This window comes from Bombina bombina, chromosome 11 (genome assembly GCF_027579735.1).
Source record: "Bombina bombina isolate aBomBom1 chromosome 11, aBomBom1.pri, whole genome shotgun sequence".
Lineage (NCBI taxonomy): Eukaryota > Metazoa > Chordata > Amphibia > Anura > Bombinatoridae > Bombina > Bombina bombina.
In genome coordinates this window covers 74,339,130-74,359,073 of record NC_069509.1, presented here as the reverse complement: position 1 = coordinate 74,359,073, position 19,944 = coordinate 74,339,130, and the positions used below count along the sequence as shown (strand labels likewise).

The following is a 19,944-nucleotide window of genomic DNA, read 5'->3' as shown; positions in this document are numbered from 1 at the left end:
CATTGAAATCTCACGATCGCAGGATTTCAATTTATTTACATCAGAACGATGTTCCGATGTAGACAAATTAACCCGATCATCAAATGGTTAAAAAAAAATGCAAATAATGGTCTAAAAATGGTCTAAATTTTACAAATATTACTTGTGCTACGTATACAAAAGTATTAAAACTGATATAAACTGTCCCATTTTAAAGATGCAAATATTACAAAATCCAAACTGTTCTGAAATTCTAACACACACAAGCAATTAAGCTGCGCTTCTCTACTCTTAATAAAATAGTATCTAATGTATGAGATTATTATCTCTAAAATAGCGATATGGGCAAATATAAACCGCTATTGATCACATTTATATGGTATAGGTGATACTGTTAAATAATGCATACATATTCATAATGTCAAAGATATTATCAGAAATAAAAAGCAAGCCAAATATATATAAATGTTGGCAAATACTTCCCAGATGTATACAAGAGAGTGGATGCTGCTCTGAAAATGGATACGAGGACTGTGCTCCTGCTCCCAATAGAAACTGAAACAACACAAGAGGAACAGAGCGCAAGCCACTCTAAGGGTAAAACCATTTTATTTTAAAGTGCTAAATGCGCACATAAAAACACACGTACACTGTGTAAATTCACAAAAAGCAATAAAATGTCACCACAAAGGTATCCTCCACGGGCAGGTAAAGATGTGTTCTCTGTCTCCCAAAACTTTGCGTACGTCTGCAGGGCTTCCTGTACGTGTGTTTTTATGTGCGCATTTAGCACTTTAAAATAAAACGGTTTTACCCTTAGAGTGGCTTGCGCTCTGTTCCTCTTGTGTTTATTCTGAAATCCTATTATTATTATCCTACTAATCTTTTCCGGTCCCAAGCAGTTCGGATAAAGGTTTTCTACCTGTAATTTATTGATCGTTGTTAGCCTTGCCGTCATTATCCTCAAGCCCAGATCGGCTCCTCCAAGTTATGGGTGGAGTTTGTCAATTGAAAACAATTGCAGCAAACAATGTTAATTTATTTTAAATATTTTTATAGTTGGCTGATATGTTATTCTATAGCAAGATAACAGAAACGTCTAGTAATTGCAAGCTGTTTACTGTCCCTTTAAAATTTTCAGTGAGCACAACATTGCAGCTTTTTCCAACAGCCAATCACTTAAAGGGAAATTAAATACCTGTTGTTTTTTTGTGCAAACATTTAGCTTGCCCGTAACTCTCAAAAGAGGCCTAAAAAGCAAATTCTGTAACCTGGAAATGACAGCGAATCAAATATCTGGTTTAAACAATTTGAGGCATTTTTAAAAACCAAGATTTGGTCTCTGTAGGGAGCGTGGGGGAAAGCACAATTTTTACTGTTAAAGGGACAGTCAATACCAAAATTGTTATGGTGTAAAAAGATAGATAATACCTTTACTACCCATTCCCCAGCTTTACACAACCAACATTGTTATATAATATACTTTATAACTTTTAAACCTTTACATTTCTTCCTGTTTCTAAGCCACTACAGACAGCCTCTTATCACATGCTTTTTTATTAGATTTTCACAACAGTATACTGCTAGTTCATGTGGGCCATATAGATAATGTGCTCACGTCTGTGAAGTTGTGCACAACACAGCACTAATTGGCTAAAATGCAAATTAATAGGTAATAAATAAAAAAGTCATGTGATCAGAGGCTGTCAGAAGATGCTTAGATACAAGGTTATCACAGAGGTAAAACGTATATTAATACAACCATGTTGGCTGTACAAAACTGGGGAATGGGTAATGTCACGGATACCGGGCTGCAAGGGTTAAACCCCTACCCCCTACTATCTCACCCCCTCTCATTTCTTGGTGGTTTTGGGCTCCTCAGAGCAGCTGCGATCGCCAAACCCTTCCCTTCCCTTTGGTTAGAAATGTATGTGACCCTGTTCTTGAAAGAGCTGATCTTTGACCGGGAAAATCCTCCTAGGCTAGCCAGGCTCCTGGAACTGCCGGGACGCATCAAGGCCAAACACCCGCTAGCTTTAACCCTGGTCGCTCCAGTGGCCCTTTGCCCCAGAGCTCCGCTCTTTTGGTGATTGGTGTCCTGGGTCTCTGTGGTTGCTATGGCAGGCGCCACCCTGTCTGGAGGGGCGGGAATGGCGGGAGATTTGGGAGCAAGATAAGACTCTGTGTTTGTGCATGAAAGGAGTGTGTGTTTTCCAATAAAGTCAATTCTCATTTCACTTGAATGCTAGTCTGTCTAGTTATTTGGGTGGGCTCCTGCTAGAATTACTTTCTTTGCTACATAGCAGCAGGTTCCAGGCGTCGGGAGAATCCATTGGCGGAGCTATCCAGTTGGGGTAGCTGGGATCTGTCACAGTGGTGGCAGCGGTGGGAGGCTTCAGATTACCTGGAAAAGTATCACAGACTCCGGAAGGACGAACTGCAGAGTTTACTGCAAGCCCGAGGAGGAGTAGCTGGTTACAAGATAAAGACTACACTCATAGCTGAGCTGATGGAGGGTTATTAGGCTAACGAGCCGGCGGGTGGGTCGGATGACGACCAAAGCAGTAGACGGCCCAGTACTGCCTTAACCCCAGAGACCACCATGTCAGATATCCAGAGGCAGATCCAGTGGCAACTGGATCTCTATGGACCTAAACCCCCCCCCCCCCGAGATTGTTACTTGGGTCATTGTCAACACCACCAAGGTACACTTGATGGAGCTGCAGAAGTCTATGGGGGGAATTGTGCTGGACCCCCTAGCTTTTCCTACCAGACCCAAGAAGCTACCCCATGCTGCCTTCTGAGCTTTCCAGGATGATGGGGCAGAGGTGATTGACGGCTATCTTCAGCTGTTTAAGACCCAGTGTCGGTTGCAGGAGGCCGCCGATGCCGACCAAATCACTGTCCTGCTCCTGAAATTGTCCAGCAGGGCTTTGGAGGCTTTTCACACTGTACCCTCAGAAGACCAAGCCAACTATGATCGGGTGAGGGAGCGCATCATTGCCCAGTATAGATTCACGCCGGAGGTACACCGACTGAAGTTCAGAGAACTGAAAAGACAAGAGGGACAGCCCTATACAGAGTGGGCTCACTGGTTTGCCCGGTCTTTGGACGCATGGTTCACGGGTAACCACATAAGCGGTACAGCTCATTCTCTTGGAGCAGTTTTATAACCTCACTCCGGCAGAGGTACGGGACTGGGTCAAGGACAAAAGACCTACCACAGCTGACCAAGCAGCCATCCTGGCAAATCAGTATGTGGATGCCCGGTGGCCTCAAAATGCTCGCCTGTACCCCGCTCTGCTACCACTCCTGCTTGACCCTCAACAGTCCCCCGGCAGCCCCAAGCCCAGACGGCTCCTGTTTCCCTGGCCGGGGCCAGCAATACAGGGGGGTGCTACAAGTGTAGACAACTCGACCACTTCCAACAGTTCTGTCTAACAAAGCCAAGAAACCCCTCAGCCCAGCAGCTGAGGAACTCCTCCCCAGCCCAGTGGGGGACCACTCCAGCCAGGACCCTACCAAGCCGCTGCCCAGTGCGCCTATGCAGCGGGTCCTGATAGCTATGCAGAATGGCCAGATGAGGAAGTTGGCATTCTGCATGAAGTCAGCCTGGTGACCCAAGATAACTGCCGGCACCATCGCTAGGATGTCTGGGTCAATGGGCAGGCAGCCCAGGGATTAAGGGACACTGGCGCCACTGTCTCCCTGATTCAACCCCACTTAGCCCCCACCTCCAGTCGAACTGGGAGGACCCTTGCAATTCAGGTGGCTGGAGGAACCGTGTTACATACCCCCACAGCTTGGGTACATCTGAGCTGGCTCCCATGATGTAGAGGTGGGCATCATACAACAGCTACCTGGCCTCAGCCTTTGTGGGGAATAACTCCCAGGATGCCTACCCAGTAACCCCTCGCCAGCAAGCCAGACGCCAAGCTACTGCACCAGCTCCGGGGACCCAGGTAAGACATTCCGCCCCGACTTTCCCCCCAACCCTATCTCCCGACAAACCCCCCTGGGTGTCCCCCTCCAACTTTGCCCAGGAGACCCTGAACAACCCAACCTTAGCCCCTTATCGGGACAGAGTAGAAACTGACCCCCAGGGCAGGAACAATTCCAGTGAGAAAGAGGGCTCCTGTACCAGATCTCCGAGAGGAGAAAAGGGCCAGTTCATAAACGTCAGTTGGTTGTACCGAAGAGGTTTTCGCTCCGACCTACTGCGGATAGGACATGATATCCCTTTAACTGGACATTTATGCCAGTCCAGAACTCACCACCGCCTTACCCAAACCTGTTTCTGGCCATGAATTACAGCAGACATTAGGGACTACTGTAAGTCTTGCGAAGTGTGCCAGAAAGTAGGTAAGACCGGAGACCATACTAAGGCCCCCCTACACCCCCTCTTCATTATCGATGAACCCTTTAGCAGGATTGCAGTCGATATAGTGGGTCTGTTAGCTCGACCCAGCCCCTCTGGAAAAAGGTACGTCCTTACAGTAGTAGACTATGCCACTAGATACCCGGAGGCAATCCCCTTGGCCAATATCCAGACGGAGACCATAGCAGATGCAGTGCTCCAGATATTCACCAAGGTAGGCTTCCCCCAGGAGTTGATTTCTGATCAGGGAATGCAGTTCACTGCGGAAATCACCCAGCAGTTGTGGAAATTGTGCGGGATCAAACCACTGCATAGTGCCCCCTACCATCCCCAGACGAATGGGCTATGTGAGCGGTTCAACGGGACCATTAAGCAGCTGCTTAGGATGTTCTCAGCCACTTACAAGGACTGGGAACAATTCCTGCTGCACCTCCTGTTTGCATATAGAGGTGCCCCAGGAATCCACAGGCTTCTCCCCCTTTGAATTAGTATATGGCCGGAAGATAAGGGGACCTCTTGACTCATTAAGAGCCCATTGGGAAGGGACTACAGGGAGGGAAGAACACTCCATTTTGGGGTACGTTCTTCAGCTCAGGGACCGACTGAAGGATCTCGCCAAACAGGTGCGAGAGAACCTTCGGGTCGCCCAACGTAAACAAGATAGGGTGTATGACCGGAATGCTCATACCCAAACCCTGACAGTAGGACAGAAGGTCTCTGCCCTGAAGCCTGTCAAAACATACAAGCTACAGGGCTCCTGGCAAGGACCCTACCGGGTAGGGGAACAACTGAATGTAACCACCTACCTGGTCGCCAAATGCTCAGATGACCGGGTTCGCCGGACCTTTCATGTGAACATGTTGAAGGCCTATGTAGAAAGGGCCAAGGATGTGGCCACTATCTGTGCTCCAGCGGTGGAGGATTCTGAGAGTCTTCCAATGCCAGAGCTCCCCATACCAGGTGAGACCCCCAAGGCATGGCCAACATACCCCTAGACGAGAGGCTAGGGCCTGAACAGAGAGAGAAGGAAGAGAGACAAGATATGTTCTCCTCTGTCTCTGGGTACTCCACAACAGTCATACACCGAGTGGAGCCCCCGGGACAGGCTCCCCTGCAACAGGCAGCCTACAGGGTTTTAGAGGCAGTCAAGAACAGCATGCACCATGACCCCCGGGGAATGCTGGACCTTGGTGTTGTTGAACCGTCCAGCAGCCGCTGGGCCTCCCCAGTGGTGTTAGTATCCAAAAAGGACGAGTCTACCCGGTTCTGCATTGACTACCGTCAATGACAGAACCACCACTGACGCCTACCCTATGCCCAGAGTGGATGACCTATTAGAATCGTCCGCGGCAACTTCCTGACCACACTCAACCTCTGCAAGGGATACTGGCAGATCCGTTTAGACCCTAAGTCCGTCGCTAAGTCTGCCTTCATCACCCCCTTCGGCCTCTACCAGTTCAAAGTAATGCTGTTTGGGATGAAGAACGCTCCAGCTACCTTCCAACGGATGGTGGATCGTCTTCTGGATGGCCTCTGAGACTATGCCTGTGCTTACTTGGACAACATCGCCATATATAGCGACACCTGGGAGGACCATTTGGTCCACTTAGGCGTCATTTTAGATCACCTCAGAGCCTCCGGGCTGACTCTGAAGCATGACAAATGTGTCATTGGTCACTCGGAGGTCCAGTACCTAGGCCACCGAGTGGGCTGTAGAAAGCAGCGGCCAGAGCCGGCTAAGGTTGAGGCTAGCACCCAAGTGCTAGCATTCCTGGGAACCGTCGGTTACTACCAAAGATTTGTCCCCAACTACAGTGCCCTAGTTTAACCCCTGACAGACCTGACAACGACTGCCCTGACAGGTCCTGTGGTCCCCCGAGTGCGAAGCTGCCTTCCAGAGCCTTAAGTCTGCCTTTGACTCTGCTCCAGTAATGGCCGTTCCTAACCCCGCCAAACATTTTTCTGTCCACACAGATGCCTCCATGTTCGGGTTGGGAGCTGTGTTAAGCCAGGCAGATGAAGAGAAGCAGGACCACCCTGTAGCCTTCATTAGTAGAAAGCTGTTGCCCAGAGAGGTAGGGTACATGGCGGTGGAGTGTCTGGCCCTGGTATGGGCCCTGAAGAAGCTACAGCCCTACCTCTATGGAAGGCCCTTCACCGTCCTCACCGACCACAACCCCCTCGTATGGCTTAACAGAATTTCTGAAGACAATGGAAGATTGTTGCGATGGAGTTTAGCCCTGCAGCCCTTTAACTGACATTCAGTACAGGCCCGGGAAAAAGCAATGGAAACGTTGATGGACTTTCCCAGCAGACTGAAGTGGCATAGCTCCTCGGACAGGCCCCAGGCCGACCCGTGTGTGGATGTAGCCGGGTCTGCCAAACTGGAACCGGGGAGTTGTCACGGATACCGGGCTGCAAGGGTTAAACCCCTACTACCTCACCCCCTCTCATTTCTTGGCGATTTTGGACTCCTCAGAGCAACCGCGATCGCCAAACCCTTCCCTTTGGTTAGAAATGTGACCCTGTTCTTGAAAACAGAATTTATGCTTACCTGATAAATTACTTTCTCCAACGGTGTGTCCGGTCCACGGCGTCATCCTTACTTGTGGGATATTCTCTTCCCCAACAGGAAATGGCAAAGAGCCCAGCAAAGCTGGTCACATGATCCCCCCTAGGCTCCGCCTTCCCCAGTCATTCGACCGACGTAAAGGAGGAATATGCATAGGAGAAATCATATGATACCGTGGTGACTGTAGTTAGAGAAAATAATTCATCAGACCTGATTAAAAAACCAGGGCGGGCCGTGGACCGGACACACCGTTGGAGAAAGTAATTTATCAGGTAAGCATAAATTCTGTTTTCTCCAACATAGGTGTGTCCGGTCCACGGCGTCATCCTTACTTGTGGGAACCAATACCAAAGCTTTAGGACACGGATGATGGGAGGGAACAAATCAGGTCGCCTAGATGGAAGGCACCACGGCTTGCAAAACCTTTCTCCCAAAAATAGCCTCAGATGAAGCAAAAGTATCAAATTTGTAGAATTTGGTAAAAGTGTGCAGTGAAGACCAAGTCGCTGCCTTACATATCTGATCAACAGAAGCCTCGTTCTTGAAGGCCCATGTGGAAGCCACAGCCCTAGTGGAGTGAGCTGTGATTCTTTCAGGAGGCTGCCGTCCGGCAGTCTCATAAGCCAATCGGATAATGCTTTTAAGCCAGAAAGAGAGAGAGGTAGAAGTTGCTTTTTGACCTCTCCTTTTACCAGAATAAACAACAAACAAAGAAGATGTTTGTCTGAAATCCTTAGTAGCTGCTAAGTAAAATTTGAGAGCACGAACTACATCCAAGTTGTGCAATAAACGTTCCTTCTTTGAAACTGGATTAGGACACAAAGAAGGCACGACTATCTCCTGGTTAATATTTTTGTTAGAAACAACTTTCGGAAGAAAACCAGGTTTAGTACGCAAAACCACCTTATCTGCATGGAACACCAGATATGGAGGAGAACACTGCAGAGCAGATAACTCTGAAACTCTTCTTGCAGAAGAAATTGCAACCAAAAACAAAACTTTCCAAGATAATAACTTTATATCAACGGAATGTAGGGGTTCAAACGGAATCCCCTGAAGAACTGAAAGAACTAGATTGAGACTCCAGGGAGGAGTCAAATTTTTGTAAACAGGCTTGATTCTGACCAGAGCCTGAACAAAAGCTTGAACGTCTGGCACAGCCGCCAGCTTTTTATGAAGTAAAACAGATAAAGCAGAAATCTGTCCCTTCAAAGAACTTGCAGATAATCCTTTCTCCAAACCTTCTTGAAGAAAGGATAGAATCCTAGGGATTTTTATCTTGTTCCATGGGAATCCTTTAGATTCACACCAACAGATATATCTTTTCCATATTTTATGGTAGATTTTTCTAGTTACAGGCTTTCTAGCCTGAACAAGAGTATCAATGACAGAATCTGAGAACCCTCGCTTTGATAAAATCAAGCGTTCAATCTCCAAGCAGTCAGTTGGAGTGAGGCCAGATTCGGATGTTCGAACGGACCTTGAACAAGAAGGTCCTGTCTCAGAGGTAGCTTCCATGGTGGAGCTGATGACATATTCACCAGGTCTGCATACCAAGTCCTGCGTGGCCACGCAGGAGCTATCAAGATCACCGATACCCTCTCCTGTTTGATCCTGGCTACCAGCCTGGGAATGAGAGGAAACGGTGGGAACACATAAGCTAGGTTGAAGCTCCAAGGTGCTACTAGTGCATCCACTAGAGTCGCCTTGGGATCCCTGGATCTGGACCCGTAGTAAGGAACCTTGAAGTTCTGGCGAGAAGCCATCAGATCCATGTCTGGGATGCCCCATAATTGAATTATTTGGGCAAAGATTTCCGGATGGAGTTCCCACTCCCCCGGATGAAATGTCTGACGACTCAGAAAATCCGCTTCCCAATTTTCCACTCCTGGGATGTGGATTGCAGACAAGTGGCAGGAGTGAGTCTCCGCCCATTGAATTATCTTGGTCACTTCTTCCATCGCCAGGGAACTCCTTGTTCCCCCCTGATGGTTGATATACGCAACAGTCGTCATGTTGTCTGATTGAAACCTTATGAATTTGGCCTTTGCTAGCTGAGGCCAAGCCTTGAGAGCATTGAATATCGCTCTTAGTTCCAGAATGTTTATCGGTAGAAGAGATTCTTCCCGAGACCAAAGACCCTGAGTTTTCAGGGGTTCCCAGACCGCGCCCCAGCCCACCAGACTGGCGTCGGTCGTGACAATGACCCACTCTGGTCTGCGGAAGCTCATCCCTTGTGACAGGTTGTCCAGGGTCAGCCACCAACGGAGTGAATCTCTGGTCCTCTGATCTACTTGAATCGTTGGAGACAAGTCTGTATAATCCCCATTCCACTGTCTGAGCATGCACAGTTGTAATGGTCTTAGATGAATTCGCGCAAAAGGAACTATGTCCATTGCCGCAACCATCAAACCTATTACTTCCATGCACTGCGCTATGGAAGGAAGAAGAACAGAATGAAGTACTTGACAAGAGTTTAGAAGTTTTGATTTTCTGGCTTCTGTCAGAAAAATCCTCATTTCTAAGGAGTCTATTATTGTTCCCAAGAAGGGGACTCTTGTTGACGGAGATAGAGAACTTTTCTCTACGTTCACCTTCCACCCGTGAGATCTGAGAAAGGCTAGGACAATGTCCGTATGAGCCTTTGCTTGTGGCAGGGACGACGCTTGAATCAGAATGTCGTCCAAGTAAGTTGGTACTGCAATGCCCCTCAGTCGTAGCACCGCTAGAAGGGACCCTAGTACCTTTGTGAAAATTCTTGGGGCAGTGGCTAATCCGAATGGAAGTGCCACAAACTGGTAATGTTTGTCCAGAAAGGCAAACCTTAGGAACTGATGATGTTCCTTGTGGATAGGAATATGTAGATACGCATCCTTTAAATCCACCGTGGTCATGAATTGACCTTCCTGGATGGTAGGAAGAATTGTTCGAATGGTTTCCATTTTGAACGATGGAACCCTGAGAACTTTGTTTAAGATCTTGAGATCCAAGATTGGTCTGAATGTTCCCTCTTTTTTGGGAACTATGAACAGATTGGAGTAGAACCCCATCCCTTGTTCCTTTAATGGAACAGGATGAATCACTCCCATTTTTAACAGGTCTTCTACACAATGTAAGAATGCCTGTTTTTTTATGAGGTCTGAAGACAATTGAGACCTGTGGAACCTTCCCCTTGGGGGTAGCTCCTTGAATTCCAGAAGATAACCTTGGGAGACTATTTCTAGGGCCCAAGGATCCAGAACATCTCTTGCCCATGCCTGAGCGAAGAGAGAAAGTCTGCCCCCCACCAGATCCGGTCCCGGATCGGGGGCCAACATCTCATGCTGTCTTTGTAGCAGTAGCAGGTTTCTTGGCCTGCTTACCTTTGTTCCAGCCTTGCATTGGCCTCCAGGCTGGCTTGGCCTGAGACGTATTACCCTCTTGCTTAGAGGGTGTAGAACTTGAAGCTGGTCCGTTTCTACGAAAGGGACGAAAATTAGGCTTATTTTTAGCCTTGAAAGACCTATCCTGAGGAAGGGCATGGCCCTTTCCCCCAGTGATATCTGAAATAATCTCTTTCAAGTCAGGGCCAAACAGCGTTTTCCCCTTGAAAGGAATATTAAGCAATTTGTTCTTGGATGACGCATCCGCTGACCAAGACTTTAGCCAAAGCGCTCTGCGCGCCACAATAGCAAACCCTGAATTTTTCGCCGCCAATCTAGCTAATTGCAGGGTAGCGTCTAGAGTAAAAGAATTAGCCAATTTAAGAGCACGAATTCTGTCCATAATCTCCTCATAAGAGGTATCCTTATCTAGCGACTTTTCTAGTTCATCAAACCAGAAACACGCTGCTGTAGTAACAGGAACAATGCATGAAATTGGCTGTAGAAGGTAACCTTGCTGAACAAACATCTTTTTAAGCAAACCTTCTAACTTTTTATCCATAGGATCTTTGAAAGCACAACTATCCTCTATAGGGATAGTAGTGCGTTTGTTTAAAGTAGAGACCGCCCCCTCGACCTTAGGGACTGTCTGCCATAAGTCCTTTCTGGGGTCGACTATAGGAAACAATTTCTTAAATATAGGGGGAGGAACAAAAGGTATGCCGGGCCTTTCCCATATCCGCCACCCGCTTGGGTATAGGAAAAGCTTCGGGGGGCACCGGGACCTCTAGGAACTTGTCCATCTTACATAATTTCTCTGGAATGACCAAATTGTCACAATCATCCAGGGTAGATAACACCTCCTTAAGCAGAGCGCGGAGATGTTCCAATTTAAATTTGAACGTAATAACATCAGGTTCAGCTTGTTGAGAAATTTTTCCTGAATCTGACATTTCTCCCTCAGACAAAACCTCCCTAGCCCCTTCAGACTGGAGTAAGGGCATGTCAGAACCATTATCATCGGCGCCCTCATGCTCTTCAGTATCTAAAACAGAGCAGTCGCGCTTACGCTGATAAGTGGGCATTTTGGCTAAAATGTTTTTAATAGAATTATCCATTACAGCCGTTAATTGTTGCATAGTAAGAAGAATTGGCGCACTAGATGTACTAGGGGCCTCTTGTGTGGGCAAGACTGGTGTAGACACATAAGGGGATGATGCAGTACCATGCTTACTCCCCTCACTAGAGGAATCATCTTGGGCATCATTTTCACTATCACATGCATCACATCTATTTAAATGAGAAGGAACTTTGGCTTCCTGACATACAGAACATAGTCTATCTGATGGTACAGACATGATAAACAGGCATAAACTTGATAACAAAGTACAAAAAACGTTTTAAAATAAAACCGTTACTGTCACTTTAAATTTTAAACTGAACACACTTTATTACTGAATATGCGAAAAAGTATGAAGGAATTGTCCAAAATTCACCAAAATTTCACCACAGTGTCATAAAGCCTTAAAAGTATTGCACACCAAATTTGAAAGTCTTAACTCTTAAAATAACGGAACCGGAGCCGTTTTTACATTTAACCCCTATACAGTCCCTGGTATCTGCTTTGCTGAGACCCAACCAAGCCCAGAGGGGAATACGATACCAAATGACGCCTTCAGCACGCTTTTTCAGTGTATCAGAGCTCCTTACACATGCATCTGCATGCTTTGCTTCCCAAAAAACAACTGCGCATTAGTGGCGCGAAACTGAGGCTCTGCCTAAGACTAGAGAAGGCCCCCAGTGAAAAAGGTGTCCAATACAGTGCCTGCCGTCTTTTTTATCAAAATTCCCAAGATAAAATTAACTCCTCAAAGTAATAAACCATTAAACATGTTTATAAAACAAACGTTTTAGCCCAGAAAAATGTCTACCAGTCTTTAAAGCCCTTGTGAAGCCCTTTATAACTTGTTATTAAAATGGCTTACCGGATCCCATAGGGAAAATGACAGCTTCCAGCATTACCAAGTCTTGTTAGAAATGTGTCATACTTCAAGCAGCAAAAGTCTGCACACTGTTCCCCTCAACTGAAGTTACTTCATCTCAACAGTCCTGTGTGGAAACAGCCATCGATTTTAGTAACGGTTGCTAAAATCATTTTCCTCTTACAAACAGAAATCTTCATCTCTTTTCTGTTTCAGAGTAAATAGTACATACCAGCACTATTTTAAAATAACAAACTCTTGATTGAAGAATAAAAACTACATTTAAACACCAAAAAACTCTAAGCCATCTCCGTGGAGATGTTGCCTGTACAACGGCAAAGAGAATGACTGGGGAAGGCGGAGCCTAGGGGGGATCATGTGACCAGCTTTGCTGGGCTCTTTGCCATTTCCTGTTGGGGAAGAGAATATCCCACAAGTAAGGATGACGCCGTGGACCGGACACACCTATGTTGGAGAAAGAGCTGATCCCTGACTGGGAAAACCCTCCTAGGCTGGCCGGGCTCCTGGAACTGCCGGTCGGTCTCATCAAGGCCACACACCCGCTAGCTTAACCCTGGTTGCCCTTTGCCCCAGAGCTCCGCTCTTTTGGGGATTGGTAGCCCCTAGAGACAGGATGTGGGGGAATCGCCGGAGGAGAGCTCCTATGGGAACCGGGGTTTTTGGACACCCCTAACCCCCCCTCTTTACCGGGCTGTAACTCTGGTCCCCAGTAACGGATCACACCGCTTTTTGGACTGTGGCATCTAGTGACCGAGAGCTTTCAAATGACACCCTGGAAGTGCCTGTCTGGAGGGGCGGGAATGGCGGGTGGATTTTGGAGCAAGATAAGACCCTGTGTGTATAAAATGAGTGTGTGTTTTCCAATAAAGTCAGTTCTCGTTTCACCTGAATGCTAGTCTGTCTAGTTATTTGGGTGGGCTCCTGCTTGAATCTCTTTCTCTGCTACATAGCGGCAGGTTCCAGGCATCAGAAGGATCCATTGGCGGAGCTACCCAGTCGGGGTAGCCGAGATCTGTCACAGGTAATAAAGGGATTATCTATCTTTTTAAACCATAAACATTTTTTAATTAACTGTCCCTTTAAGTAAGAGGTGAGTAGTGTCCCTTTAAAATTTACCTCCATAACTAAATTGGGTTAAGAATTTTACAGCAAAATGCATTCCCCAGCATGCAGGACGTGTTCTTGAAAACGTAAAACAATTTACTATTTTTTAACATTTTAGCTCTCCTATAGCAGATACGATAAATTCCACCAATTCTGTAATTCTACCACATTTTATTTACAGTACACAGTTAAGGTACGAAAACAACATCAAACAGATGTTTTATTTACATAGAAAATACATTTTCTTAAGTACAGGAAGATCTGGAATGATGTTGGTTTTGTGTGCAAATTGCATTATTACCCTGTCTAGAATAAAGCCAAAATACAAATGACATCCATTAGATTAAAATAGGGGAAGAAAGAGGGTAAATCATAAGTGCTTTCGAAGTAGGACAGTCACTTTTTGTATTAGAAAAAGCTGCATGAAATATATTTCTATTGTGTCGATGACAATATTCAGTTTTGTTTATTTAATTTTTTTCTGCTCAGCATTTAACGAGATTGGGGGCTACCAAAATCTGGAAGCAGCTTACGCCAAAGCTATACCATCAAGAATTGTTGCCAACACCACCTGCCATTACCCCCGCCCTGATGCCATGCACTTATTTAGGGATCCAGTCTCTGGTGATCTCCCCTGGACTGGAATGACTTTCGGCCTAACTATTCTTGCTGCATGGTACTGGTGCACCGATCAGGTAAAATTGCTTAGAAAAATGGTTGTAACATTGGCAAAAACTTAAATACATTGTTTTGTTTTCTTCTTTTTCATTAAATGACTGGTATGATTCGATCAGATTGTGGCCAGACTTTTATCCGACGGACATTTGACGACTGACATTTGTGCGACGGATAATAATCCGACAGACAAATGTCCGTCGGTTAACAGTCCGGCAACGGCCAAATGTGTCTGATTCTACTCACGCATTCTGTCTGCCAACTGTTTAAAGCACATCATGGGGGTTGGGACCCATGGTTAGGTTCTCAGAAGCGGTTGTCACCAAATGTACGTCCACTCAGAATCTAGTCTCTCGGACATATGTCTGACAGACAAATGTGCTTTGGCATTCTGTAAACTGGCTCAGATACCCACCAGAATAACTTTTTGGTGTCTCCAATAAAGCTCCATGACAGTAAGGCAGTTGCTTGAAAGCACATCATTAACCTCTTCTTTTCCTTCCAGAGAGGCCTGCAGCACACAATAACTCCTTGCGTTTTAATATGGGCCCTCTGGCAGCGAGAGTTACTCAATAGATCCTTTAAAGTGCAGAAAAAGCATTAAAAGGATAAGCACCATCAACATAGGTCATTAATCACTGAGTGATGCGTACTGGGTTACGGTAAAATTAGCAGATTGTAAATAAACTGACAAATGTTTGTTCATTAAAACTCCCAGAATGCAACTCAGATCATAAAGTTTAGGATTACCAGGGCGGATCTGGAATCATGAGCTATCGTTTTAAATGTTCCTACAGTCAGCCAGAAAATATTTTTTTTAATACACTTACATAATTTAACTGGCTTTCAAAGTCATATATAACACATTAATAGTAAAAGGTGTAGCAGCTTTAAAATATAGTAACACGTTTTTTTGTTTTGAAGCAGATTTAAGTGGGAAACATTTGTTGGTTGTTTACTTGGCTCTGGTGCCAAATTAGCTTGAAGGGACACTAAACCCAATTTTTTTTATTTCATGATCCAGATAGAGCATGCAATTTTAAGCACATTTCTAATTTACTCCAATTATCAATTTTTCTTTGTTCTCTTGATATCTTTATTTGAAAAAGCTTATGAGCCGTCCCATCTTTGGTTCAGCACCTTGGTAGTGCTTGATGATTGGTGGCTAAAATGTAGCCACAAATCAGCAAGCGCTACCCAGTGTGCCAAAACAAAAATAGCCCGGCTCCAAAACGTACATTCCTGCTTTTTCAAATAAAGATTCCAAGAAAATGAAGACAGATTGATAATAGGAATAAATTAGAAAGTTGCTTAAAATTGGGTGCTCTACACCTGAATCCTGAAATAAAAAAAATGTAGGTTCAGTATCCCTTTAACCAGTAAAAATGAAAATAGAATTATAGTGGGGCGATTTAGACACAATATAATATCAAACACTTAGAGAAAAGATAATGTGTCTGTATATAGTACAAGGTTAATGGTGGTTTATTCATGGAATGGACTTTTAATAGAGGTAGTAATGAAAGAGTGTAAAGGGAATGCTTGGGATATGCATTAGGCCATACTAAGAGTTATTTTAACTTTGATATAAGAAACAATAGGGGCAAACTTGATAGGCTGTCTTATATGCTGTAAAAAATATATATTTCTATGAAAGCCATTAAATGGAAAAAAGTACACTATATATGACACATAGCAAATGCCTATAGTTTCTCTTGTTACTTTTTGCTAAGGTGGATTATTGAGGCAGTGATGGATAATCAGAAAGGCTAAAGGTCTGTAAGAGAGTAGTGATGTCTTTTGTGCAAAGGAAATTGTTGATGGATTGTCTCTAGAAGACCAAAGATGGAGATGAGATGTTTGCAAGGTAAAGAGACAGTATTAGGGTGGAGAGGAGCAGGACATTGAAGGTCAATAGGTGATAAAACAGAGTAGATAATGGAGCAGAAATTGAGAAAGCCAATGGGTAAAGAAGCCATGGTGAAGAGGGCTGGCAGGTGAGGGAATGGAGAAAGAGTAGACCAATGGGGCAAATGAAGAGTGGAAGATGAGCTTGGCAGGTGAGGAAACAGTGGTAGGCAAGTTAGCAGAGAAAGACACATTGAGTTTTCAGAAGTCTACATAGTGAGGGAGAACAGCATTTAGTGCCAGATGATTACAAACTATCCAGCATGTAGAGAAATTACAGAACATCTTTGTTTTTTTAGCATTATATTGCAATATATGTGTCTCTCCTTCATATCCAGATCCCTACATAGTTAGATCAACAGCTCTAAAGGCTAAAAATTTGCCTTTCTAAAATTTTTTAAAGGGGCCTTACCATACTGATGAGATGTATTCGATCATCTCACCAGAGTGGAGAGCTTTAGATCACCGTCCCTCTGTGAGGGCATGGTGGTGTAGAAATGCTCTTAGTGAGTGAACAGAGGAAGAGAAATGTATTCAATGAGAGAAGTAACAGAATTGGGGTGATGTAGGTTCTGTCCTGGAGGGAATGATGATGGAGAAGGACTACAGTGGTGAGGACAGGTAGGTTGTGAAGACATTGAAAGGACTGAAATGCAGAACTGGTGTCAGTGAGATAAGTTGATGTATGTAGAGGGGGAGTCAGCAAAGGAATAGTGCTGCATCAGGACAGTCATAGAGACCATTAGCAAAGTAACAAAGGCAATGAATGTCCAAATTGGCATTTTAAAAGGAACAAATTAATTGGAAGATAGCATTAATTACACTATATTAGCTTAATAGAGCAGGAGCCATATTTTTAAAATATTAAATTAATTTACTCTAATGGTGTCCACAGTGTACAATGTTTATACAAAAACGTAAGCCAAAGTAAACAAATTGTTGCATCTTAAACTCCTCAATAAATGACCTGTAAACAGCATTAGGTGCAAAGCTTCCAAAGCATAATGTCTGTTTGTATCCCTTTGGTAGGGATATGATATCCGCCTTATAAGTCAGTCAACCATTGCCATAATACTCAGATACCCAAACCCCACCAAGCTTATACATAAGACACCTCTTGAGTGGAAAAGCCTAGCAGCACGTTTCTGGCACTCTCCGTGATCGGAAAGAAAAGTTAACCAAAGAATTACCCAATTATTGGGTGTACATTCATCAGTGTATCAGTCCCTGGTTGTCCACAGTGCTGTTACTCAGCTTTAGAGAAGGGGTCAACTTCTGTTGTACATAGAGACATAGCACCCTGAAGCTAGAACCATAGGGATACATTTACAAGTCCTTATGTCCTGGGGGCCCATGGCTTCTTCTCTTTGAGTCCATGGAAGAAGCTCCTAGCTTGGTCTTTAGGTGTTTGCTCTGAGATAGCTTAGAATATGGGATTCCAAAAGGAGAGGTTGTATTGTCAGATGGCGCAGGGCTTGGCGTGTGCGGACTGGCATAGCCACTAAAGTCTTTGATGTTCCAGTAACTGGGTCTTCCCATTGACCCTTCAGTCTTTCTGTGAGCTTGGTGCATCCCTTGTTGCATATCAGCACCCTCGTTCCTGGTTCTGCCATTCCCAGGGTACCTGTCCTGACGCTGAAACCGCTCATAGCCAGCCAAGGGACCTCCAGAGCCAAAATGATGATTCATTTTCCCCTGTGGGTTAAGAAAGAAAAAGACAGATTTTACATAAAGAACAGAAGTGCAATAAAACTTTCACAGTCAGCAGTACATGAAAAATATTAGAGATCTTATTGTTTACCTACTCATGCAATTAGTATTTCTATCAATCAAAAAAGGCAGTTGCACGGTTAGGGACTGATAAATAAGCTCCTACACTGATCAAACAATCACTGTGATTAATGTAGCAAGGTTAGGCTTCTGAAGTCTAGTGTTAAAGGGACATGAAACTGAGAAAACAAAATTCCTTCCTTTGCAAACCTTATGTATTGAGAAGAAAAATAAGATAAACATTGCATCAAGTAGTTAATAAAAATGCTTTTCATTTATTTTTTTATATCGTCTGTGCTTTCTGAACAACTGTGCATGTCTGAGATTTCCTATGATACTGCAGCTACTTCACACATGGGCAGATATTGGAGCCTATATTTTTCAGCCCCCAAAGTAAATTGGAATATTGTTAGTGGGAATTTGTAAAACAACCACTTAAACAAAATTATAGTTAACCAATTTATTTTATTTAGAATATTTTAATTGCTTAGAAATTAGAAATAAAAATCCCACAAGATAGGTTGAAACCCTTTTGTACTAAAGATGGCTACAACACGTAGCTAAGTAAAACAAAAATTTTTAGCCACCAATCAGCAAGCACAACCCAGGTGTTGAACCAAAAAAGGGTCGGCTCCTAAGCTTTACATTCCTCCTTTTCAAATAAAGATATCACGAGAACGAATAAAAATTGATAATAGGAGTAGATTAGAAAGTTGCTTAAAATTGCATGCTCTATCTAAATCACAATAGAAAAATTTTGGGTTTCATGTCCCTTTAACAAATCGACTAGAATTTTTACAACCACTAGGGGGCAACACATCCACAGCAATTTATATCTGCAATTTACTGCATGACTTTGTTAACTATTTTCTATAGGCTTACATAAGCACTCCAGTAAGGTTAAAGGGACATTAAAAGGACACTGAACCCAATTATTTTCTTTCATGATTCAGATAGAGCATGACATTTTAAGCAACTTTCTAATTTACTCCTATTATCAAATTTTCTTCATTCTCTTGGTATGATTATTTGAAAAGCAAGAATGTAAGTTTAAATGCCGGCCCATTTTTGGTGAACAACCAGGGTTGTCCTTGCTGATTGGACAGCACCAATAAACAAGTGCTGTCCATGGTTCTGAACCAACAATTTGCTGGCTCCTTAGCATAGATGCCTTCTTTTTAAAATAAAGATAGCAAGAGAATGAAGAACAATTTATAATAGGAGTAAATTAGAAAGTTGCTTAAAATTGCATGCTCTGTCTGAATCATGAAAGAAAAATGTGGGTTCAGTGTCCCTTTAAACACTTTGAGATACAAATATAAAATGATAAATCTTATATTAAAAAAAAAACTCTGCAATATACTTTCACTATCTATTTTGTCCCCCTTTTCCTGAAATTCCATTCTGAAATGGTTCCATTATTAATTTAGCCTCCGTTTACTGCAAAAAAAAAAAAAAAAAAAATCTGTTTTCTGAGTTCCAAGCCCTCCAGGAGACTCATTATGCTAGTCCTATCATGGAGGGCTACCTAAAAGGAGGAAAACTACAAATACCAGGATACATGTGACTAATGCGCATGAGTGGAATAACTAGTCCCACTGCACATACATGCAGGATCGCTCATAGATATAATAATTAAAATTAAAAAATCAGCTCATTGGCTGCATTTCTCATGAGGGGGCAAGTGTCTCAGAGAGGGCCGTCATCAGTAAATAAATAAATATTGCCATTTATTTTAACAGTCGCAAAGCTTAGTTTCATGACACTTTGGTGATTCACCAACAATTTTCTGAGTTAATATTACAGGAAAGGGGGCAAAATAAATAATAAACATGTATTACATATTTTTATTTTGCATGATTAAAATGTTATGGGAAATTTGAGTCATGTCTGTTTAACTGGGGCAGGGGGTCCTAGAGTACTCTGCTTATATAAAAACTGAATTTTGAGCATATAGATGTTCGAAGGGTCTTTGCAACATATGTGTGTCCTTTGTGTAAATTAATACAGTAGTTGTAAAGAAGGGAATTGTTTAAAGTGACAAGCTCTAATGAAAAAGATCATTTTGTGAGCTAGAATGTCCCTGAATGTGCATTGTTCAAGCTATATGAACAAGGTAATAGGACTAAATACACAGGTAGTGCCCATTGGCAGGGGGGAACTACCATAGGTGTAGCAGGTGCTGTGCTGGAG

The 19,944-nt window shown here is 43.9% G+C and overlaps 2 protein-coding genes across 2 annotated transcripts in view; one reads left to right on the top strand and one right to left on the bottom strand.

The window, feature by feature from the left end:
* The window catches only part of SLC5A10 (solute carrier family 5 member 10), a 519,796-nt gene that overhangs the window by 145,569 nt on the left and 354,283 nt on the right, over positions 1-19,944 (top strand). Inside the window, exon 8 of the mRNA XM_053694330.1 lies at positions 13,888-14,093. Within this exon, the coding sequence (XP_053550305.1) occupies positions 13,888-14,093 (206 nt within the window). The remainder of the gene's footprint in view (positions 1-13,887; positions 14,094-19,944) is intronic.
* The window catches only part of FAM83G (family with sequence similarity 83 member G), a 101,868-nt gene continuing 95,473 nt past the window's right edge, over positions 13,550-19,944 (bottom strand). The window contains exon 5 of the mRNA XM_053694329.1: positions 13,550-17,676. Coding sequence (XP_053550304.1) covers positions 17,308-17,676 — 369 coding nt within the window. The 3' untranslated portion in view covers positions 13,550-17,307. The remainder of the gene's footprint in view (positions 17,677-19,944) is intronic.